The sequence below is a fragment of the Manacus vitellinus genome, unplaced genomic scaffold (assembly GCF_001715985.3).
Source record: "Manacus vitellinus isolate BGI_N305 unplaced genomic scaffold, ASM171598v3 scaffold_96_pilon, whole genome shotgun sequence".
Classification (NCBI taxonomy): Eukaryota; Metazoa; Chordata; class Aves; order Passeriformes; family Pipridae; genus Manacus; species Manacus vitellinus.
The window spans coordinates 612,782-638,115 of NW_021940901.1; the positions used below are offsets into that span (position 1 = coordinate 612,782).

Consider the following 25,334-nt stretch of genomic DNA (forward strand, 5'->3'; position numbering starts at 1 on the left):
GAATTTAGGTGGATGGTAGCAGACCTGAACCTGCAGTCAAAAGGCAGCCAAGCACTTTGATTTCTAAGAATTAAGAGATTCATGCAGTTCTCAGTACAGATGCATCCTTTAGCACTGAGGACTAGAAAACTTGGAGTGACAGTAGATTTACAGGCAGCCTCACGAAGAGCTCTGAAGCACCCTTTCTACATGAAAGACATGAAGTACATATATTTAGACTTTTTCTTCAGCAATCAGAAACATCATCAAAATCTTTCATACATTACTATGTAGGGGAGCTTGTCTTTTATGTATCTCTTGGACTGTACTTGTGAAAGTGTAAAAGGGTGTAGTTTTAAATTTCAGGCAGACAGTTTTTTCTCAAGATAAAAATATTTATCTGGAATTATTTTTATTTGTCGTTCACTAGGAGAGGTGGAATTTTTTGTCTCGTAAGTGCCTCCTGCCCCAGTGTAGTCAGATTGATGTCAGTCAGCCACTGAGGCCCACTGATTTGTCATCTCTCTGTTTTGCTTAAAGCTGTTTTATACATAAGAATATACCAAATAAAATGTATATAAATTAAAATTATGCAATATGATCCAAAGCTACCATGAGGTGTAAGGCATTCTGCTATTCAGCTATCTGTAAGTAAAATCACTCAGGAGCAATGTGTGAAGGAGCTGTTTGTCTGGCTGAGGGGTGCACCACAGCTCAAGTTAACTATTATCCCAAAGCACCAGAGTGATGGTGAAATGACAAAACTGAGATAGATAGCTTGGTGGCACAAAAGATTTCATAAGCTTAAAATGCCAGGCCAAATGGTGGCCATTCTGATGGCCTTCCTGAAACAAAGAGCTTTCAGTCACTTGTCTGGTTTCTCATTGTGTCAAAGTCAATGTGGTGATATTGGTGGACAATGTCATTGTATGTTAGTTTAACTGTTGTGTTTGAAGATTTGAGATTCATGTCTCTCTGTCTCCATTTGTAGGCAGTGGCAATTCTGACAGCTACATATCCTGTGGGACACATGCCGTATGGCTGGCTGACAGAGATCAGAGCAGTGTACCCTGCTTTTGACAAGGTGAGTGTCCCTGTTGGGGTGTGATAAATGCCTTTTGTGTGGTTTTGCATGTGTGGTCCTCCTTGTTCTCTCTGTTTGTTGTTCCACTGATGGGTTTTTTTAAAATCCTAGTTAAAATTAATTGGGTTTGGGTGGCTTCAAGCTGTTGTCTGATTTATGATTTTAATCTTAGCTCTGTGTTACAAAGTATTAAGCTGCCTTTTGAACAGATAGGTGCTGTATTTTTAAGGATTAAAAAAAGTCCTCACTATGATGTAGCTACTTAGGTAGTGAAGTTATTTCTCCCAAAGTGACACCACTGAGTGAGCAAGCTCACGTCGCTGCTTCAGATTTTGTGGTATCTCTCAAGTGGGTTTGGGTTCATTTGCTTATGTTAATATTTAGCAAAGGGTGTTTCATAGACTGACAGTAACAGAGATAACGTACATTCTTTTAGTTGCACTGGTTTAGCTGACCAAGGCTATGAAGATTTTTGTTGGTATATCATGTAATTATGTAAGAATGCAAGGACTGCTCCTGGAACTGAGCACAGAGTAAATATATAACAAAAATTGATTTTATTTAGTCTCTTTTTTTTTCCTCTGATTAAGGACTGGTACTCACCAGTCCATATGTTGCATGAAGAATAGTCCTGTCCTGTGACTCTAGAATTCAAATGCCAGATCCTCTTCTTTCCTTTATTTACCAATTAGTAACTGAACTTTCTGGTTCCAAATACTCATGAAAAATATGTTTGCTTGCTCTGATGTGTTTAACTGGAGCAAGCCCTGTTTGATATCATCCACTGTATTTCCAAGGAGAATTTAAAACCAAAAGAAAACCAAATCAGTTATAACCTCCTAACCTGCCTGTGTACAGCTAAATTGACCTATCAGAAAAAATACCTCATGCAGGCTTTCTCAGAGGTCATGCTGCTGAAAAGGAACTGCAGATGCAAACCCAATAAACTTCAAGATAAAAATAGTTTGGGACAGGAAACTCAGGGGCTGCTAACCTCATTTGATCTGAGCCACAATCAAATGCACTATTATCAAGCTATAGTAACAGCAATTAAGACTCCTAAATTCAGTTCTCATTTAGCTGGTGGAAGATGTGCTGACAACTGTAGTGGTGACAGGATTAGACCATGATTTGTCAATTCATTTATTTCAGTTTAAAGGTTGCTCATAGGGCTCCTGTGGAACAATGTGAGGAAGAAAATGCTAGGGTAGGGTACAGATGGCTATTGTTCATCTAATTGCTGGAAAACTACATAATGGGAATTTTAGTTCCATGTTTTAAGAGCAATTTGGAATAAAATGTGCAAAGTGAGGTAGCAGCAGTATATATCCTTGCAACCATGTGTGTAAATGCCTCCACTGTACATTTCAGATAATAAATATGAAACCTGAAACCCACAGTGGTTTGGGGTTTTTTTTAGATTGCTGTGAGAATTGCTTTTCCCTCAGTCACACATATTCTGTGTGTCACTGTGCTTTTCAAAAGCTTTTTTTCCTTAAGCTAAGGCTTTCTCAGAAGAGTCTGGACAGAAACACTTTTTATTTCTGGACCCCGTAAAGCCTTCATTGTGATTTTCAGATGCCAAAACAGTGTGTATGCATTCAAACTCCCATTTTCTTTTGTCAGTTACTCAGAAAGCTGGCAATGCTGATGGCCATCAGAATCACACTGACTGATGGGATTTGGATTTTGGATCCTAATAGTATACCCCTCTTCAGTGGCTCTACTTGAGAAGCCAGATGATTGTCTTCACAGGGAAATCATTACCTCTCTTCACATTTGTGAGAGAGAGAGTCCTAGTTCAGTCTTTTGTGAGACTGTGTCCAGAGCAACCTCATGGCCTAGTAGTTAGATTCAGACTAAGGGTTACTACTGATATTTTTAAAGAAAACAGGCATATCCTAGTTCTGTACTCTGTATGCAGGTTTATGTGGTGATAATGCCATTGCCCTTAATGGACTATGCAACCTGATTCAGAGCAACTGTGAGAAGACTTGTGAATGCTATTTGTCTGATTACTAGATGGGAATGGATATTGTTTTGCTCTGGGATCTGCATAGTGTTTTGTTCTGAGAACTAAGTAGGATGCAAGAGTTAGGAAGAAAGAGTATGTGGTCAAGAGTTAGAGCAAAGGGTGGAGTAGGACAAAGGCAGAGACAGCAGCGATGAGGTAGGAATGAATGACAACTTTTGGATGGTTTGATTTGAGTGTGTTTTCCTTCCTCTTTGTCATTTTAGCCTTGTTAGAAAGTTAAGCCATTCAGCAGAAAGTTCCTTTAAACACTAGTGAGTGATGTAAGCAAGGCCTATCTTCACATATATAAAAACTAACCGTAGCAAAGTATTTCTTCAGAAACACAATTAATAGGAATAGATGCGTGAAAAAGTGTTTACAGAGAGTTTTCCTAACCTATTCTCAAAAAAGGTCACCTGTGGGAGTGGCATCCTGCTTTAGGGTCTGGGCTGCCTATGTGCATTTTCATGCACCCAGACTTCCAAGCAGGTATTTAGGCAGGAGTGTGGGGCTGTCTAGGTGCAGTTGCTGTACTGATCAGAACAAAAGCCTTAAATTGCAAAATTCCATCAGCGACCTGAATGTGTTTGAAATCACAGAGCTTACAGAAATTTCAGAATTTACAGAAATTTCAGAAATTTACAGAAATTTCAGAATTTACAGAAATTTCAGAAATTACAGAAATTACAGAGCTGTTTGAAATTACAGAGGTTTGTCACCTCCCAAGATGTGTTTGCAACAGTTCTATTTCTCTTACAAGTAACTTCAGTAAAGGAGGCTGACCATGTGACAGATACTGCTGTTCTACTTGAGTTATATCAAGGATGTATAAATGTAGTACTATGTCTCATGGTACAGGTTTTATCAGTGGGTGCACAAACTTGTGTCTCTCAAACAGCCCCAGGGTAAATGCAATAGATGACCCAACAGCCTCTTGCTACAGGGCTCCTAATAGTGCCCCGCTTTGATATCCCATCGTCTTCTTTCACAAACCACTTAGATTGTTTTTATGTGTTCCCCAAGGGCAATTTTAAATCTTCAGCTTCATTTGCTATATTAGATCTTTGGAAGAAGGCTGTTGTTGTTTTAAATAAAACTTCGCTGCCATGTGATTACAGAGCCCATGTTCAAGGTGGAACATCTAATAGTCCTAATTATGTTCTGTTCATTAAACTGCATTAACGGAGCTGACTGTTCCAGGAGCTTTGTTTATATTACCTACTTGTCTAATTGGATCAGTAAGGATGCTTGCATTGGTGATTTGGTACCAATTTGTGGTGAAAGGGAATGAAATCTTGTTTTTCCTGAGAAAACATGCTACAAATTTCACACTCAGGTTAAAAAAAAGCATGTGGAGTTTCCTTAGAAATAGCTATCATCCCTTTTCAAAGCTAAATTTATTACATAAGACTTATTCTTTAGAAAAGTACAAAGATTACAGCTCTTCAGTGACCATAACAGCAGTTGGTGTCAGTTTAAGCAGAAAATGTTCTGTAGTGGTACAAAGTACTCAGAAAGCTCTAGGTTGTAAAGTAAACAAGCAAAGTCAGACATGGACAGGCACAGACAGTCAGGTCCAGCACATGACCCTGGTGCTGTCAGCCTCCCGGTAGTCTGGAGCCAAGCTAATGCTCACTATCTCTTTCTCTTACCCTAGAATAACCCCAGCAATAAATTGGTGAACACAAACAGCATCGTCACAGCAACACATATCAAGAAGTTCACTTTTGTTTGCATGGCTTTGTCCTTAACGGTAAGAAACCTTTGTTCAACTCTCTGATTTTCATCTCAACCAGAAAACTGTCTCCTCTACCTAATGCTAAAAGCAGTAGCAGTTCAAGAAAGGTGAGTTATCTTTTCTTGTGAGGATCTGTTGCTTTTATCTGAAGAAGTGAGTGTGGTCATAGTACTGCAGCACTGAGAAAATCAGCTGTCATTAATTCACGCCAGATATCTAAAAGGCTGAACTTACTTTATTTTCATTACTTTTCATTTCAAATCAACCTCCACATGCAAGAAGATATCAGAGATCTGCTTTTCTTGTCATCTCTTTTGGTTTTATTTCTTTAAATGAACAAAAGTTCTGGTAACTAGCATGTCAGGAAAACAAAAGAATGCATTTGTGTCACATGCAGTGGGATGGCAGCCTATCCCTGAGTGTCCTTCATTTACTGTGAATGGTAGGAAGGGCAGCACAGGTTGAACCTGCAGAAGCTTTTCCGTGCTGCCTCTCATGGCACTGTTTTTTCATGTGAGGGTACTTCCATGTGTGTTGATTCTGTATGCTCTCAAAATTAAGTAAAAAGGAGAGTCTCAGAGATGGTGCTGACACTGATGGAAGGATCTAAAGCCTTGTCCACACTGGGAAGCAGTGCATGGGGATGACATTCAGGGAGAAATTTTGCTGAACCTACAGTGTTTCAAAACTACCAGCTTGCACACATACATATAGTGCATCTTCTCCAAGAACATTGTTTCTGGACAAGTCTTCTTAGCAACAAACAGGCAGTTTTAGAAGAAAACTGTTAGAACTGGTGGGGATCACAGCAAATAATGGAGCAGATGACCGGGATAAATCCAATGTCTGTTTCTCTAGATAGGATGGATTCATATTAGCGCTTGGGGCCATGACATCGTCTCTCCTCAGTACCTGCAGTAGCAGAACAAAAACAAAGGAGAACCTAGAAAACAGATTTTTCACAGAAAAAGTACTTTGTAACACTAGAAAAGTAATTGGGAAATGCAGCAATTGTTTTAGAATCCAATGCTCAGAGTCTTACAATTGAATTTGTTCATATCCCAAACAGGTTTTCTCTTTATCCTCAGAGTTCCATACTTCCCATGGGGTAGCTGGCTGCTTTGTAACTCCCTTCTCCCTACATTCATATATTTACTGTTGAGTAACGGAGTGGTGACAGAATTTCTCTCTCCTTTTCATTTTAGCGTAGAACCTTTTTGACTGAGTTGCACGCAGCTTATGTGTGAAGAGAAACTAATTTATGTCAAAGGCAACATTACAGTACACAAGCCTGAAGTTGTGGCAACCCACTCCCTTGCCACAACCTGGGAATGTGAAATATAGTACTCTGTGTCTTATTTCACAGTTGAAAATGAAGTGACTCAATTCATCCGTAGCTGAATTATATTTCTTCTGCTCTTTGTATCTTGTACTTTTTCCCTAAACAACTACAACTGGCCACCATCAAAGACAGAACTGCATGAGCCAATGTGACATCTCTTCTGTCTTTTAATTTCCTTAAGCTTGAACTCTGTCATGTGGCTTAGAGACCAACAGCTCTTGCTCTAACTTGTATTTCCTATGCCATGAAACAAAGACAGATGTTTGTTGCCACTGAATTGGCCATTCTCTGAAGACAAGTTTTTCTCTTGTGTCCTGTGCCAGGCCAAGTTTATGTTCTCTACAGTTGGAGCCTCCCTTGAAGTCTGTCAGTGCTGTTACAGACCCACAAAGGGCAGAGCTTTCCTTGTTATAAATTGTTCTGAGAATACTGTTTAAATCTCTGAGATTTCTCTGAACTGACAATATTCTTAATCCCTCATGGTCTTTATCAGTTTGCTTGAGTTCTGATAGATCCTGAGCTTTTCACATTACCATCACCATCCTCTGCAGAGTAATTTTTAATTACTGCAGTAAGCTTTTGGTTTGTGTCTTTATGGGATTTTTTTTCCCAAAAGTTCTCCACAATACTTTCAAGGGCAGTTCTTTCATAAGCTCATCATGAGAGATTTATTCACACTGAAATTCCAGAAACACTTTTGAGGTCCATAGCTTTTCCTGTCCTGTTTCTATTTTTGCCTGCTAGTGACAGATTCTTAGGATTGCTTGTCAACAGACAGAAGGGAAAAATAGACACATGATCTCTAAAGATTCAGTTTGATTCGAAGGCCTGAGCCTGCAAATGCTTAAGCACACAAACTTAGTAGGTGTTGGTATGACTGAAGTTAGTATATGCCACAGGTTCTAAGGAACTAAACTTCAGATTTGCCTCTGTTGCTTCCAGGTGAGCTCCCATGGCCATCAGTGCTAGCTGTGTTTTTATTCAGGGGCTCTACTTCAACCAATGGCAGTCAGACTAGTGGCTTGACATCTTGTTCTTTCAGATCAGAGAGAAAGTGGGGAACAAGCTCCCAGACTGATAAGACAAACCAAATCAAGTACTTAGACATGTCACGTGAATGCATTTTCCAGTGGATGATCTATAGAAGGATTCCAGAACATGTAAAGGAAGTCCATTAACAATTAGAAAAAAATGACAGTGAAGCTTTATGTACAAGCAGCAAACATGCAGGGAAGTGTCTTCCCAATGTAAAACCCTCAGAAACCTTCTGATCATGAAAGACATACTTTTTTCATAGAATTGGCAGAAAAATGTTCTACCTCCTTCCACAGACCAGTCACGCCGGCAAACCTACTGCTGCAACAGAAAGCACTTTTTCACCATTGCTGATGGTGACACTGTTGGGTCAGAGTAGGAAAAAACCCCATATTTTTGTTAAGAAACATAACTTTGTGGTTTGTTTCAATCTCCATGGGATCTGAAAGGCTACACTTGTGCCTTCCCACAGTAACTGGGCAGCATGCACATGTGTTCTGTGAAGTATGATCATAAGTATTGTCTCATGGATTTTAAGCATCAGGGGGGTATTAAAGCTGCTTCTTCAAAAAATGGGAATTAGTTGTATTGCTGAGTGAAAATTATGTAGACAAGCTGTTGTATTTAAAGGCTATAAGTAGAAGCCATTAGATCCCCGACATGTAAGAGAGCTGATCTGATTAGTCATATTGATGTGGTTTTGGTTGTAGGTAAGCAGTGATTCCTTCCAACAGCCCTGTTTTGTGACTGTGTAACTGAATGTAAAATTTGTGTAGCAGAGGGAAGGGAGTCAGCTGTAGAATTTTGCCCTATATAGTTAATGGACTGTTCTGATTTTAGAAAATAAAGCATGCTTGGTAATTTACTTGCAGCTTAAAGAGTGTGCATAGCGCTGTTTGCCGTTATTTGTTACTTCACTGATATTGGCATTATGGGAAAAATGCTTCTTTCCATGTGTAAGTAGAGATACTGCTCCAAATACCAGTGTTGCTGCCATTGTGGATCAGGCTTGTTGAAGAATGTTTAGTTGAAGAACTAAAGATTTTGGTTCAATGCTAGACCTGTTTAGATGACCCTACAGATCAGCCCTGATAATGTTGCACAGTTGTAAACTATGTGAAGACACAGACTCATGAGAGAAAAGTGGTGCATTTATAAAACACATCCCTTTGGTTGTGGGATGTGTCAGCCTCAGTCCAGTGCAGAAATCCCAAAATAATTTGTCTGGGTGCTAAACTACTGCATTTCTCCATTGCAGCAAAGGTTTGCTCTGTCAGGGGGAGCACTCCCTTACTCATGAACTGTGTGTAGAGGGTCAGGCTGTGCTAGGAGCAAGCTACTTAAAGGAACCCTGCCATACTCAGCAGGAGTAATAGCAAATAGGCTGTGCCTTAGCAAGGGTTTTTCTTAGAATAGTGGTAGTGTCTCTGAGCTCGGACACCATGGTGCAGAATTCAGGGGTTTTCCAAGGCAGCCTGTGGTGCAGCACAGGTACTGCAAAATTACCTTTCTCTCTCCATTTTCCAACTGAGCTCTTATTTAAGTCTTATGTGATGACATGGAAGTTGCAGTCAGTTCAGATCCTCTTCCTCCGCTAATGTTAGCTGCTGGCAGCCACAGGATTAGCATTTGGTCACCTGCCTCTAAACTGCAATGCTTTTCAGGCTGATTTCATGTCACTTGTTAGTGCCTGCTATATGAAAGTAATAGAGGTCTCCTTTTTGAAGGCTCAAGCTTCTTCTCTGCACCCACTGCAGCCTACTCTCTGTGGTCACAGCCATGAGATGTCATGCACACGTCTGTGTGCAAACCCTGTGCAGGTTGATGAAGTTGTGTGCCCTGAGTTGAAAGCCAGCCATCAATTGTGCAGGCAGCACTAGGGGAAGTGGGGAAAGTGGGACATTTAACTCTCTGAGGGGACTGGCAGTATATACATCTCTTTATGTCTCAGAGTCATGTTAGAAGGCAAGACATGTCTTCCTTAACATGAGGTGCAAACACTGGGGTAAACACATGGCTGGCTCAGTGCGGCTGACACGAGATCACTGCATGAGGAACATACAGGATGCTGATCAGAGAACACAAATTTCTGAGAAACCACTGTGAAAGCTCCCTAGTTGACCTTCGCTAAAAATGAACCAGATTAATCTGTACTTGCTTGTTTGTTTATACCAGGAAAGGAGCAATCAGTTCTTACAGCAGTAGTTAGAGAGCTATGCAAATTGGTTCAGCTTTCTCTTCAAGCAGCCTCAGCTGGGACAGACCACAATGGTTTTGGAATGCGTTTCCAAACACCAGGTCCTGTTAGCTGCATTTTTCCTCTTAGCTAAAATGTCATCAAGACACATGGCCAGTTATATCTTCATATTCTTAAGTGTTCTGTGTATTACAACAGGTTTTCCCTTACCAATAAGACAGGCTCAAGGTGCCAGGGTGACATGCTGAGCACACCACACCATGTTCATCTGTCTGTCACCAAGTTAGTGTACAGCAGGAGATCTCCACAGTACTTCTCTCTTTTAACATGTGTTCTATTAGAAACAGCTCAAAGCTCTTTCCAGGTTTAAGTACAACAGCACAAGTGCTATTTAAAAGGAATTTCAATGCTGCTTTGGGTTTTTTTTAAATGAATACATGGTTAGGGACAAATGGGGAAGGTAGTAGTTTTCACTAATAAACAGACCGATTAAGGGGAGAAGCCAATGTGTAGAATGCAGTCTTTTATTTAATTAGTGGACACCATTTAAGAAACTAAATCCAGATTTACTTGTTACAAACAAACTAGTAAAAGCTTTAAATCCCTCTAAAAAACCCCAACATTGCCATGAAGTTTCAACTAAAGTGAAGGTTCAGAAGTAAACAGATTGATATGCACTGTGTTGTGGTAAACAAATTCAAATGCAGGTCACCTGCATTAGATTTAAATCTTAGTGACTAAGTTTAAATTTAGTTTACTTAGGAGCAGACAGCTGGTCAGTTTACTGGCTTATGCGCTTAACCCTGAGAGCTGAATTTATGTATGTCCATACATGTCAAAATGTCACCTACTTACAGTCAGGTTTTGTTTATTGACTCCTCAATTATATTGCTTATAATTGAGGAGTCTAATTATAACTGTAAAATTTTTTTAATACTTGCAGTATTATTTTCTATATTATTTGTTAGGTAATCTCTCATGCTATAAATAAAACACTACATATTTTTGTCAATAGAATGTAATATTTAGATTCATAACTTACTCTTTTGATGGAGGAAAAAAAGTGCTGATTTCTAAGGGCTCCTGCTGATGAGCATCTGCAGTTAAAGGAATTACTATTGGCAAGTGTTGTTTCTTTCATTTGCTGTAAGTTATCAGTCCTTTAGGAGGAGCAGCTGGAACATTTTGTCAGCTGACATTTTGTCAGCTCTCCAGTGATTTTACCTTGTAGCACAGCAGCATAAACTACCATCACTTGGCAGTTATATTCATCTCATATATTAATGTATAATATATGTTTCTGATAAGCATATAATCATATTCAGAGTGCCGTTCCAAATGAGGGGTTTTATACTGTATTATAAAAATCAGAAGTATTAAGATGCAGCATTTATCATGTTCATTTCTGCATCTTTTATTTCCCCCCACCCATGGGCAAAAAAGGGACAGATGCTGGGAACCATAGACTTGCAAGATTCAACAGATGGACCCCATCTTAGTGTGAAAACAGCAGGGAGAGCTCCAGAGTCACAGGGTTTCTCTTGCTAGGTCTTTGTGATGGGATCAGTTTCAGTATGAAGAGAGGAGGAGGAAAGTCTTTGTTCCATTTCTTCACAGTTTACTGCAAGCCATCCCATCATTTTTCTAATTCTCAGTCATCAACTGCATGGTTATGTTCTATAATTAATCATCAAGCACCTAGGAGAAGCAGCTGTGTTTCATTCAGGCTGAGAAGCCCTGTCTGTTTAAAAGGCAGCTCCAGATGCCCAAGCTTTTGCTCTGTGTTTTGGATTTGGTTATGCCAAAGTAGGAACTGCCAAGCGTATACCAGCTGCTGACCCTCCTATCCAGGTGATCAGCAAGGCTCCACCAGCCAGTAAAATGGATGTAGCACTGGCAGATCAAAGTGGAGCTTGCATGAGTGAAGACAGAATATTCATATCAACTCAGTGTATTATTGCAATAGCATTGCCTTATTGACTTACTTCCTCATGCTGTGCAAACATTTTATACTCAATAGTTGTTTAATTTCCAGTTGAACTCAGCAAATCACATTCCCAGCCTTCAGTCTGGCAGCTGATTTTTCCCATGAGGGACACCAAAGACTGTACAGTTTTCACAGGCCCATTTCCTCTCAAATATTCAGTCCCTAGTCTAATAAATATACCATTTCATATTCCTCTCTGCACTCACAAATAAGTTCATTTTCCACATGATAAACTATCCAGTGTAAAGCTCTTACGTACAGAAGACACTGATGTATTTGATGTTTTCAACTACGCCGTCTGCTAAACAACGAGACAAAAAGCAACTTTTGAGAGAAGTTAAAGGAGAGAAGTTAAAGAATTCTTTGCATCTCTTCAGCAAGACTGACTGCTGGCTTAGTAGGTATCCTTAGCTTGTATTCAGGCTAATATTGAATTAGGCTTGAAAAATGCCAAGGAACATGTTCTGGTTTCACTGAAACCTCTGGAAGGCAGAAAAGGGGTGTCCATAGCATGAAGTAACTGCATGGCAGATCCCTGGGTGTCAGTTGATTGGTGTCAGGAGTCCCATGCAGACTGCCATTTAGTCACCATGAATGCACTTACTGAGTTGCAATAGCTACAGAAGTATCATACACTTCAGTTTGTTTCCAACTTTGGAGATGAAACACCTGAAGGGTCTTATTTCAAGGCCAAGAGACAGTAAATTGCATTCAGGGCCTGAGATTAATTTTAAGATGTCTTAGGTAGCTTTGCTGTAGCCAGAGGATGTACAAAGGGATATTCTAAAACAGGGTTTGCCGCAAGTAGTACGAACATAGTTTCACAAAAACATGGTTAGTGTTTTTCTTGTTTCCTAAAGAAAATAAGGTCAGTTACCACTACTACTGTGAAATCAGTATTAGACCGTCAGATAGCAAGAAAACATAGAAATACTAGAATTTATCCCTTCACCTTCACACATTTGAGCAAACAGAAGAGAAGAGTTCTGTGTGTTCATTTGATTAAGTTTGGTAAAGATCATCAGAGTGGAGCAAAGCAGTTTGCAATTCTGATCACTACAAGAAACTGTCGAGGCTTTTATTTCATAATTTCTTTTCCATTCTCACTTACAAGGCTTTTAGCCAAAAACCTGCTCCCTTATCTCCACGTTTTCAAGTGATTCAGATGCTGGAAAGGTGAACAATTAAAAATGAAAAAATAACTGTTTCTGTTTCTTTGTGACTAATGCCACAGTCTTCCTCAGTGTATTGAGAGGGTTGCTACCAAAGAAAATCACCCAGTTATTGCAAATTGTATAGCTTTGATAGCTGTATGCATTCTGGGCTGCTAAAGCTGGTTCTTAGTTCACAAGCTGAAATCAGAACAAAGTGGCGATTTCTGAGATCCTTTTAGGCATTCTTCTCTGTGCTTTACGTCTAACCTGCATGCAATGCTGAAACCTTCCCACTTGCCTATCTCAACTCTTACACAGAAGACAGATAGCAGACATTCTGAAGATGGCCCATTAGGGCCAAATTGTGAATTAGAAAAAGGAACGGTATTGGAGGGAATTGTGGTGAAATATGAGAGTATTTAATGCTAAAGAGAGAGCCAAAGATGTAGTCTTTGTGCAGTGATGGTGCAGAAGAGCACAGTAGCTGAACAAGTAGGTACAAATGGACTGAAGTTAACAAAGCCTCATTTTTTCACAAATTTTTGACTCATGGTCGAGGGAATAGCATCAGGGTCTGAAAAGGACAAGCCATACTTTAACTTCCTTGGCATTTCAGGTACTCAACATCTTTCCTGCAAAAGGGGAATGCAATATGACATCCAGTTATAAACCTCATTAATCTGTTCTGTCGTGAGGATTTGTATACTGTAGCATTTCTGCCTTACTAGAAGAAACAGCTGTGCCATACTATGGAAAACAGGATTCATCATGATGATTTCTTTCATGTAAATGAGGAAATCTGTGAGTTTATCAGTGTTCAAACTGTAACACTGAGCAGACTAAGTTACTCTGCAGAAATCACAAATTTGAATTCTGGATCAGAAAGGTAACATGACTTCTGATGGTAATAAGGCTTTTCAGTTTTTGACACACTTGTGTTTTAACAAACATGGTCTGGGACATGAGCTAGAGTTTCACAGCATTGTAGATCCAGTAGATCAGTTACCAGCCTCTGCACTAGAATTTATAAATGGAAGACTACTCAAGAGCCAACTTTCTTAAAGTGGGTTGTGTTACTGCATTAACTATGTTGAGCCTTTGCTGTTTTCTAAAGTTGACCAAGGTTATATGATTTTTTTTGGGGGGGAGGAAGTTGTTAGCTTTTTAAGGAAGTTAGTCTGACCGTGGAACTTTAGAGTTTGAATAATAATTGAATTTTTTCAAAGCATCACACAATATCAAATTGCAGATTAATACTGCCTATCCTCATTCCCTTCCACATAATTTAAAGCAATCATACATCATATAGTATATTGTCCAGTTCCTCCAAGTTAAAGCAGTAGTAGATCCTCCCCTGTCCAAGTTCGTGCTTACGGCTCTCCTCAACAGGAAGTTTTCCTGAATGTCTCCTTTTCTGCTTGTGAGAATAATTAATTCCCTCCGAAGATCTTCCGGCTGAGAGTAGCTACTGCAGTGTATCTTCATTCCTGATATTTGTTGCTTGCTTTCAGGAATACCTTTTTATAACAAAGAAGAGCTTAGTCATGGCTAGCAATTGGCTTTAAGAAACAGTACAAACTGCATTTTTTTAAGAACTGAAGTACCGTATAGCATTATTTAGCCTTCTGTGTAGTTTTTACACCCAAGTTTAAAGATAAATGAAAGGAAATGTGTACAGGAACTATGTTTTGCTGCCACCGTATATACCTGTGACATTCAGTGTCAGAAGTCACTGAATGCTCAAACCCTTGAAGAGGTTGCTAGATTTGTCTACAAGGTTAATTAATTTTTTTCCAGTCTTTTATTGGCTGTTTTTATTATGCATCTCTGCATTGTTTTATTATCAAAGGTTACAACTGGGCTTGACTAAAGACAGTAAAATCCACAGCAATAAATGCCACAACAGGAAACTAGTCCCTCTCAGAGGACACAACCTCAGCTGCCGACCATGCATTCCCTGTGTGACCTGAAATTCCCTGTGTGACAGAGTTCAGTGTCCTTATCTCTTATGAGTATACAAAGAGAGAACATAAAAAAGAGGTGCAGATTTTCCCCACACTCTCAAATCTTATTTCACCAATGGTTTCATTACAGCCTCGTATTAAAGAGATTTCACAAGTCCTATCTTGGATATTTGTATTTTAAAAAAGCAATGTTAACTTTTAAGACTAAATCCACTTTATTTTGATTTTACTGTCATACACTATACGGATGCCAAGGACAGCTTTTAGAATAATACTATTCATCCGACAGATGAATTTGTGTTCACTGCTTTGATTTTGCCCATCTCTGAACTCCTAGATTGTTTTTTTTTTTATCTTCAGGCTGCTGACACAGAAATAAAAATTCAAAAACAGCATGTTGGTAGACATTAGCTCAAGCAGCTCTTTACCTTTTTAAGGTCAGGTTTAGTTCCCACTTCAGTAAAAATTATTTCAGACATGAGTGGAACCATTCCTGCCTGCTCAGGAAGACGCTGGACCACCAGAGGCAAACTTTATGAAATCCTCATCAGGACCTTGTCCCATCCATGGTACTGCACTGAGCCTTTGTCCCTGGAACAAGGGCTTCCTGTTTGCTCCAGTGAGGTGGAGACTGATGTCTCCTTCTTGATTGTTCAGGTTTCACACAAAGGGTCTATTCTGTGTGAGTGGCTAGAGCAAGCAGGATAGGAAGCGTCAAAAATTGTCACTGCAGCACGTTTCTGCTCATACTCCATAATCGCAATAAGAAGCAGCAAGGGCTGCAGAAAACTCAGGACAGAAGAAAATTACTAAGTTGTTACATCAACAATTTTCAGAGAGGGCTCAGGAATCTGCCAGCTTTGATTTATTCAAGCTTTTTAGAAGTGAAGCTGTCCCCAGTAAAATATCCTGCTTTCTGTAAAACACTTAAGCAGCAAAATTCAGTGGGGAGATATAATGACTACCTTAAACAATTTAGTGACCCAACCCAGCCTGAAAAATACCACCTAATTACTTTCAGCAGCAGCTGGGGGGAAAGCAGATGTGGCATTGTGTTAATACCGTTAGAGTGTCAGTGATTTGTGTAGCTACTTGCTGTAGCTTTATTTCTGAAAACATAGTGCTCCATTCATTCCAAACTATAAGGAAAGTTAGGGAAGGCAGGGAGAGACTTAGATATGTGTAAACCAGTTGTTTCCAGAGGAGACAAGAAGTTAGGGAGTGTTTCCACAGGCAGGTTCTGGTTCTTTTGTTCCACCTCTGCTTGATAAATTTTATGATGGCTTATTTCAGCTTTACACCCCTTTCACAGAACACAAAGTTCACAGAAATCTATGCTGACTTGCATGTGCCTGAGGGATAATCATTATAAGAGAATGTCCTTGTGATTCAAGTCATCAGTATTATGCTAAATCACTTTCAAATACGTCTGTGGTCTGACATTTTTACTGCTCTCAGATCCGAGGCTTTTTGCGTCATGGGATCACAGAATTGTTCAGGTTGGAAAGGCCTCAGGAGTTTATCAGGTCCAGCCTTTGGCTCAAAGCACTGTTCATTGTGAGGTCAGGACATGTTCCCTGGGGCTTTGGACAGTCTGTTCCTGAAAACCTTACATTTCCAATACAAGAAAAGGACCTTCTTCTGAGTTACAGGGAACATGAGCACACCTCATAATGTATCTCAACAGAGCATCACACTGCAGCAACCTTTAACCTCAAAGCCTCAAACAATTTGGGATGATGAATTTAGGTTTTTTGCTGTGCATCAAAAATTCCTCAAAAGTGCCAAAACTAAGATTGCTTTGCAAAGACTGCTCTCTGACATGATTTACAGTAAAGATATCATATGATTCTACATGAGTCTTCCTTGAGTCTTTAAAGGCAAAAAGTTTTTTAATTGGTTATTTTCGTGGTAAACTGATTTCCTGTCAACAGGGAATAATGCCTTTATGATAAAACCTAGACTTTTTGATTTCTTGGTCCGCAATAACACACCAATCCTTTATTTGTGTAAATTGATGAGTAGCTGCATTGCCTTCCTTCATAAGAACCCTGCTGAACACTTTACGTATTGTTCAACTACCTAAGAGACTCCATAGTGGCACGCTTGCTTCAGGAGGTATTAGGACTTTGTGTTCTGTTGCACACCTAAATTCAACACAGAAACACATCTCAACCGTAGTCTGAAAAGGGGCTTAACTATTAACTATTTCTGTTGTTTCAGTACTAGTAAGTAGTTAACAGGTAAAAATCATTGTTACTTCTATTCTTCATAAACATGCAAAGTGCAGTTTCCTCCAACAGTAAGTTGCTGGAGAAAGTTTTGGAGTGACAAGCCCCAGTACTACATAGTCATTTAAAGAACTAAATTTTCAAGGTCTATGAAGGTATGGATTTGAAATAGCCATAAAACAGCACTAACTATTAAACAATTTTTTCTAGCATCTTGCAAAACAAGGTGTTTTGTACCGAGGAGGCAAATTCATCATTTTACACTGATGCAAGTTAGAACAAGCTGTTCTCTTGACTTCAGAAATGTATCTTTGAGATCAGTTTATATTGTGTGATACAAGCTCTGAAAGGAGACAGAATTATGGAAGTTCTGTCTGTGTGAGAAAGAAGGGAGATATTTGGCAAATCGGGAGATCTGACTGTATGAGACTCAGGCTACTTTTTGATTTGTTTATTGCACAGTTCAAAAGGCAAAATCATATTAATAGGAGTGATAAACTTAACTGATACTATCTCAAAGATATGAGGTGCAATTCAAACCTGAGATGTGTAATAAGATGTAAAATAGATTTCCTCTGGCCTCATGGGCACAATGTAGCATAAATGAGAATAGAGAGGTCATGAACAAGGTGTACATTAAGTTAGTTAAAATATAATCCTCAGTACATACATAGAACAATGTTTTGAAGGTAAAACACCTCTCTTGTACAGCCCTACTTCTGCAAATATAATAAATTCTACAAATTATATGAAATATCTGCTGAGAATTTTTTTTGCAGGAGCAAAATATGAACTGCATTTCATCACAGAATAACTTTAAACAGGTTAACCATTTTCCATGGTAAAATCTATTATTTGAGACTCATTCCATGAGTCCATGTCTAACCTGTTTTTAAAAACATCCATTTTGGATTTCATAGCTTCTTTCTGAGGAACATAGAGCCACACCGTATCTCTGACAATTTTTCTTCTAACTGAAGACTGCACTGAAGTCTAGAAAATCTGTACTGTTGTTCATAGCTCACTGGAATACTCTTTTGTGCCTTATATTTATCAATGAATGTCCCAAAAGACAAGCAACTTTCCAAAAGTGCCAAAAAGCAAATCAGTCTAGCACACTGCAGGTTACTATACACATGACAATAGCCTTTATTAGCATAATGTGCTATAATACATTATATAGTGAGTCTCTGAGGTTTAGTAATCCCTGTCAGCAACCAGAATAAATGGAAATAGCTTCCAGGAGATGCAAGGCCTATGAAAAGACTTAGTTTTCAAAAACTAGAAGCATTCAAACTCATACATGCAGCCTCTGAAACAAAAATCTCATGAACAATCTTTCATCACAATCATTTGTGGAAATCAAATGCCTCAAGTGTACTTAAGAGATTAAAGAGAAGTTAAACTGAGCACTAGCAGTTCCATACTTTCCATACTGAAACAAAGGTTTGGTTCATTCTCTCAGGCTTGGCGCCAGCAGAAGTTTTTAATTTTGGCTTTTTAATATGCTTAGATACTGAACTTGTTAGCTGAGAATAGCCAGGTTCCACATAAAAGTAAGCACAGCTCCTTGAGGATAATATCTAAGGCACAAGTGAGAGGGTTTTTTACTTACTTTAATGCACAGCTGGATGGAAAAAAACACTAATATTAGATATGTTGCATGTACAACATAGTGCTGCATGGGATGAAGGTGCATCACAATTACTGAAATCCTGAAGGCATAACTGCCAGGAGCTCAATCCACGCAGACAGAGAAAAGGCATCTCATGCTACACTTTTTGTGCCCTTCCCTTCAGCAATTCCCAATGACATTTAGCAGGGAGACAGTACTAATCTAGCTGGAGCTTTGATCTGCTCTAGTACAGCTGTACTGGTTTTCTTACGGTGCTGTGAATTATTGACATATTTAGTAAATTTTTTCAAATTTTACTAGTGTAGAACAATTACCAATATCATAACACTTAAGATCAGTTCAAATTATTAAAAGACCTTCAGAAATTCTTAGCTTGTTGTTGATACAGAGATAACATCACTATAATAAATACTACTGTCTTTTTACAGGCCTGCTTATTCTCGGTAGCATTCCACTCTCCAGTTTATACCCTCATTTTTTCCTGTATTTTTAAAGTACTCATCACTGTTCAGTTGAAGTTCTGGTTAAATGATCAAAGGCTTTAACAAAACTATCCTTTAATATCATGCTGCACTCATACCATAAAACAGGAATTCAATCAACTCTGTTGCTAGAACTCCACAAGATAATTTCTTACTCCCAAAGCATCAACATGCTTCAGCCTCAGCAGCATTACCAGGTACAATACTCAACAGCTAACTGCAGTTGCAGCCTGGAGCTGCAGTGCCACTGTGCATGCGCGTTGCTGGCTTCTGCAGAAGCTTTCACTGCTTAGGCTTCATCTCTTGATTATATTAAATGAAAGTACAGCTGTAACCCTACCCAAGCCATTTATTCTATTTTTAACCTTGCAGACATGCAGAGAAACACAAGGGGGAGGAGAAAACAGTGTTGAATTAAAAGATAGGAAGCGTGCCATAGGTAAATCTATTTCTTTAAATCTTTCCTGATCTGAGTCGCAGGAAGTTAGCAGAATGTATCTCTAATTGTCTGTGCCACAGTCCCAGTTTTCCTGGACTGCTTGCATTATTTCATCTGTTACCATCTTCTCTGGTCTCGTATCAGGCTTCACCTTTTACCAAGGTAATGCCAAACATCATATAGACCACTCAGAATCACAAAAAAGCTGACTTCATCCTACTTTCAATAAATCTCATCTGTAATAAAATCAGCAGCTGAAATACCTTCCCTCCTTTACATGTTTAGTGTTACTCTTTTCCTGAAGTAGAGCCTGGTTTTTTTCCACTACATTTTAAATTTGTCTTTGAAATAGTATGGAAGCTTCCCAAGTTGCAGGCATCTAGGATTTAAATTGCAGAGGGCTTGTATGATGCAAAGCATTAATTTGTTTTCCTGAGGCTTCCTGTGAGTAGCTGCTCATAAGAGGACATGGAGGAATCTCTGAACAAAATGAAACCAGTTATCACTTTTGCAACTAAAAGGTGGGAGCACGGTGAGACAGAAATAGAAGGTCCTTATGCTGCTATGCCTCACCTCCTCAAACTGCTTATTCTTGAGCTTAGCAGTCACTGCTGTCTTTTTCTACCAGCTGCTATTTAAGAAGTGCTCTTTGAAGTCATTTATCAGCACCAACTCTGTGCTGACTGGGGGAGTGGGTGGGGAATACTGCAGCAACAGCTGAGGAGGAATGACCACATACCACCTAGGTATAAGTCATTACCTCTCGCTGGCTAACTGACCTTCCTCCCAGGGGAGCTGGGTGGAGATTAACTCTGTTCTTATTAAGGCCAGAAGCAAACCTTAACTTCAGAGAGAGCAGGATAAAGGACAATTCCTTTGGTCACTTATTTGCTTGCCTGTCTAACCATGTTCAATACTCTTTCAAGCAGCTGTTGAAGAAGGAAAGGCTGCTTTATTTGCCTTTTGCTAGCAGTGGGCAGACTGCTGGTAGCATACACGTATGGAATCTCCCAGTACCAGTAACTATATCATTCAGTAGGACACTAATGGCATTACGCAGTACGATTAAGCAGTATAAGGGTCTTTGCTTTCATGAAAAGAGCAAATTATAGTTGAAGAGTGGACATCTTTGTATCTTATTTTGTTTATTGGACTTTGAAGAAATATTCCCTGTACTACTGCTTTACAGGTCATCTGCAGTCTGCCTAATGGTGCTTCAAACAATGAAAGAATTCACTCTGTTGTTGTACAGTTACTTTTTAATAACCGAATTCTCAAGCACACAGCCTCCTCTGCTCTGCATTGTCCCCTCTGCTTCAATTGTACCCTGTACAAGTAGGTTGGTAGGGAGAGAGCAGTGCTCAGTTCGTCTTCTGCTCTTACCTTTCTCCACTTACTGTTCTCTGTATAGGTAATGAAGATAGACTGCAAGACAGCATCAGTTTAGTCAAGTAAAACATTCAATTTTGGAAAATAAATAGTGGTTCATACCCTAAGAAGTGGAAAAACTGAAGATGAGCCTTTTTGCGGGAAGGTGAAATGTTTTGTTCACCACACAAGTGGTCAGAATGCAAGACCTCCCACAGGCCACTTGGTGACAGGCTTTGGGAAACTAATGCGGTCTGGGTGCTTGTAGGCTGAACAGAAAGGACAATTTCTGGCACATAACCAAAGAATGAGAGTAAAATCCCAGCTGTCTTGGAGGTGGTAGGACTTCAAAGACTAGGTTTAAAAGCCATCTGAACACATAGGCGTGTGACAACTGGATAAAAAGAGAAGAGCTAGATACTAGGATACTAGGTTGTAGGCTGAATTATAACAGAGTGGTTACTGAGTTTTACAGACTGTGTTGTACAGCCAATGTGTGTATTTTTCCTGGTACACTGGTTTGTAACTTGACAAGAAGAGTACCAGGGCATTTAAGGTCCCAAGTTTTACACCATTCAGTCAGCTCGCTTCCTTAACATCCACTTTACTACAAGAATAACAGGAAGAAATAATTTTAAAATCAGAAAACCAAATTAAATAACAAAGTAGTTATACTTGAAGGGATGCCAGGTACCCCTTCTTATGGGGAAAGTCCTGTAAGGGCTGTCAGCACTGTTCTTCAGTGAGTGAACTGAAGCCAGACCTGCCAGCCGCCAACAGCCCCCTCAGCTCAGAAGTCCTGCCTCAGTATTGACGAAAAAAATTAAACAGCATGTGCTACTGCTGTACCATTTGTAATGGGTTTTTCATGGAAGTTTTCCATTCATGTGTGGACTAAACAGCACACTCTTCAATGAAAATAACAAGACTTCATGGATTTGTGGCCTGAGGGCACTGTGTCTGCAGGACTGTGCTAACACTTTTGCATATTGCATATTGAGAGTGCGGGCATCAGCAGCACATTTAAACCCCTAGTCCTAGATTTAGATCAGATTTCTGGGTCTTTCAGGACTTCAAATCTTTAGTTACTAAAACATTTGATAATCTGTTTAGGAATAGGAATGTCTTAACCAGAGCAAATGCTGTAAAAATCAAGTTTCTTACTGTTTTTATAACAATTAGACCATTCAAGTACAACTGTTTGCAGGAATCATAAAAATTCTTTCTATATGCATCAGTCTCATGTGAGGAACATGAAGGGTAGGAATTGCTTCTGAAGTTAACATGTCTCTCTCTTACATATATCTGTATTTGAATACAAGCTAAATATAAATATACAGTTTGTATATTTATCATTAGTAGAGTTATCTACTCATCAGTAAGTTAGTCCAGGAGGAACTATCTTTTGCTGTGCTTCCCTTCAGAAACATAAACATTTCTTAATTTAATTTTTCCTAGCTCTGTTTTGTGATGTTTTGGACGCCAAATGTGTCAGAGAAGATTTTAGTTGACATAATTGGAGTAGACTTCGCTTTTGCAGAGCTGTGTGTCGTTCCTTTGCGCATCTTCTCCTTCTTTCCAGTTCCAGGTAAAAAAACAAAAAAAAAAATAAATTTTGTAACCTCGAAACCAAACCAACAGTGAGGTATGGTTATAGAATTTGGCATGGCTATACATACAAGTGTGGCTAAATGCATGCCTAGCATAAGTATCAAAGCTGTTTGTATTGAAGGTGGTGGAGACCTAGCCTATTTACATTAGTAGTCAAGATACAAATCTTGCAGTAAGAGCATCAGTTATTGGACAGATTTCTGACTGTCAAAAGTAAAGCTTGAATTCTTTTTATTGTAGTTGACCAGGAACAAACACGTGAATGGCAGTAGTGATACATGAGAGCCAAGACTGAGAGTAACTGTTTGGAATAGCATCTAGGACCACCTCCACATTAACATCATCTCCATTAGTCTCCACTTCTGCTGCCAGACCCAGTGGCTTTTTCAGATACAGAGCATAAACAATATATAGTAAAAGTTAATACTCTTATCAAAGAGCAAAAGAAGCTTGACAGCAATAATTGAAATGTTTCTCCTCAAAAAATTTCTAGCTAATTAAATGCGACATCATGTGTTGTTTTCTGCTTATATGACAAGACCGTTTTGTAATAAAGGTAAGCTACAAATATAAGAATAGGTACATATAGATGTCTTTTTTCGTGCCTGACTGTTACACCATGTACCACAACAGATGGAAAATTTTCTTTGATGTGACTTCTCTTTAGGGAAGGGGATAGTTTTTTTTAAATGAAGAAAAAGAATGGACCATCTATTAAATGGATTATAAGAGAGCAGCTCTTGGATTGCTGTCCATAAGTGCCTTTTTTGTTTGTTTCTTTGTTTTCCCCAAATCAGTATATTAAAGCAATTTGGATACAAGATCTACTTCCTTTCTAATAGGGTTTCCCAGTATGCAAAGTTACCAACAACAAGTTTCACAGTGATTATTTCTGATTTGAATTTTCATGCTCTCTGCATGAAAGAGGTGCATATGAGATGACTGACTTTTTTTTTTTTTACTACTCTTGCCTCCTTTTCTCCTCACCTCCTCCCCTTCCCCTGTTTCTGAACAGTGACTGTCAGAGCACACTTGACTGGTTGGCTGATGACTCTGAAGAAGACATTTGTGTTGGCACCCAGCTCAGTGCTGCGGATTATCGTCCTCATCACTAGTCTCATCGTACTGCCTTACTTAGGGTAAATCATTATTTTTCACAAAACTGATGGGTTTGTGTTCCTCTTCATTCCTGTTCCCTGTCACTTTATAGCTGAATTTGCATAGCTCAGACTTTTTTCCCCAAGTACTAACCATGATATAAAGGCTAAAGTGTCAATTTCTGAAAAAAGAAGCTTTACAAATTTACAATTGTGACTGCTCTGGGCAGGCGCAGTACTTATGTCCCATTTGAAAAATAAACGCAAATATCAGAGGCAAAAATGTATCCTAAGGGGAATTTATTTCCATGTTGTTAAATGCATTGTTAAGAAAAGTAATGGAGGAATATCTTGTTTATGAGTTAAATAATCTATTCTACAGCACTCTGTACAAGACTTAAATTCTTAGTCCATAATTAGATTCAGCGTGCTTCTAGTACTAAACAGTGTAGCCATTAAGGAACAAACAAGTCCTTTAAAATGCCGGTTATTCTCTTTACCAATGTATTATATCTTTGAAGAAAACAATTTCTAACAACAGACTGGTTCTATATGCCAGTGAAAATATAATTACAAATCATGTATTCTAACACTACCATGACTGCTTTCTTTTTATGCCACCTACAGAGTTCATGGAGCCACTCTTGGAGTAGGATCCCTTCTAGCTGGTTTTGTAGGAGAATCCACCATGGTTGCAATAGCAGCCTGTTATGTCTATCGGAAACAGGTAAGAATTTGGCTCTATAGGATCTGGTGAAAGCAGTTGATGAATATAGTGGATTTTAGTTTAGATTAGGAGTACACTGTTGAAATGTAACTCACCGGCATCCCCACTAACTGAACTTGGTTTGCTTCCCTGTTTGGTCTCAGGAGTGTGCAACTTGGAAATTCTTTGAGTTGAAATAAAACCAAAAGGTGCCCTCCAGCTGCTAGTGATCATTGAGGCCATGGGACATGCTGGTCTGATGTGATCCTCTTGTTCCTCAAAACACATGTATCATGGGTAGCATATCCTTACCACCACCTGTGTTGCACTGTATATCTACTACTACAGTACAACATAGCATTTTTATGTAGACATGGAAACTACTCGTCCAAGCTTCTTATTGTATATGTGTATATATATATATATATATATAATCATAGAATCACAGAATCACAGAATGATAGAATGCTTTGGGTTGGAAGGGACCTTAAAGTTCCAACTAGTTCTTACTCCCCTGCCATGGGATGTGTTACGTGCTGTATATATCTCTATGTGTACTTCTATTTCATTATAAAAACAGCTCTGCTGAAAATGGACAAAAAGTACAGTTGCTTATGTAATTTTGCCATCTAGAGAAGTGGTTTAAAACAAGATATTATTATCAACTGCAGCAGTTGATAATAACAGCTTACAAATAATTAAACAGGGGAGGTTTTCTCCCTGGCATATTTTTATATTTTTCACACATTACAACCCTGCATGTACAGAGTAGTAGTGATACATGGATTTCAAAGAATATTCCACTAAATTACGTTCAAATGCAGGATAAATATTGTCTGGGTGACTGGGTACATCACAGTGCCTGCATGTTGTGTCCTTCCACTTACATATTCAAGGCACTGTGTAGGGCACCAGGTCTGACTCTGCGCAGAAAAAGCATGGTTGTGTACATCATTCCATAGTACACCTCTGTGGGTGGAAGCAGAAAATGTAATCTATGCAGTGAATGTTTCTTTTTTAATTAGACATCTTATGAAGTGCCAAATGGAGATATCCACCACTCCTGTTTTTGGAAAAAAGTACAGAAGATGGAATATCTAAAAGCCTTATATTGGAACAACGTAAAATCAGTTTTGATATGTATTAACAGTGCAGGCCATGGCAGCAGATCAAAATGTCAAGGTTCATAAGACAGTAGAAGAATCATGATCTCTGTCATGATTAGTCTGTCATGTTTTTCTTGAGAACCAAAGAGTAAAACCTGTAGACT

The 25,334-nt window shown here is 39.0% G+C and overlaps 1 protein-coding gene across 1 annotated transcript in view; it reads left to right on the top strand.

Moving 5' to 3' along the window:
- Positions 1-25,334, top strand: part of ANKH (ANKH inorganic pyrophosphate transport regulator) — a 105,487-nt gene that overhangs the window by 71,539 nt on the left and 8,614 nt on the right. The window contains exons 7-11 of the mRNA XM_029965292.1: positions 971-1,063; positions 4,735-4,830; positions 22,109-22,238; positions 23,277-23,400; positions 23,986-24,085. Of these exons, the coding sequence (XP_029821152.1) occupies positions 971-1,063; positions 4,735-4,830; positions 22,109-22,238; positions 23,277-23,400; positions 23,986-24,085 (543 nt within the window). The remainder of the gene's footprint in view (positions 1-970; positions 1,064-4,734; positions 4,831-22,108; positions 22,239-23,276; positions 23,401-23,985; positions 24,086-25,334) is intronic.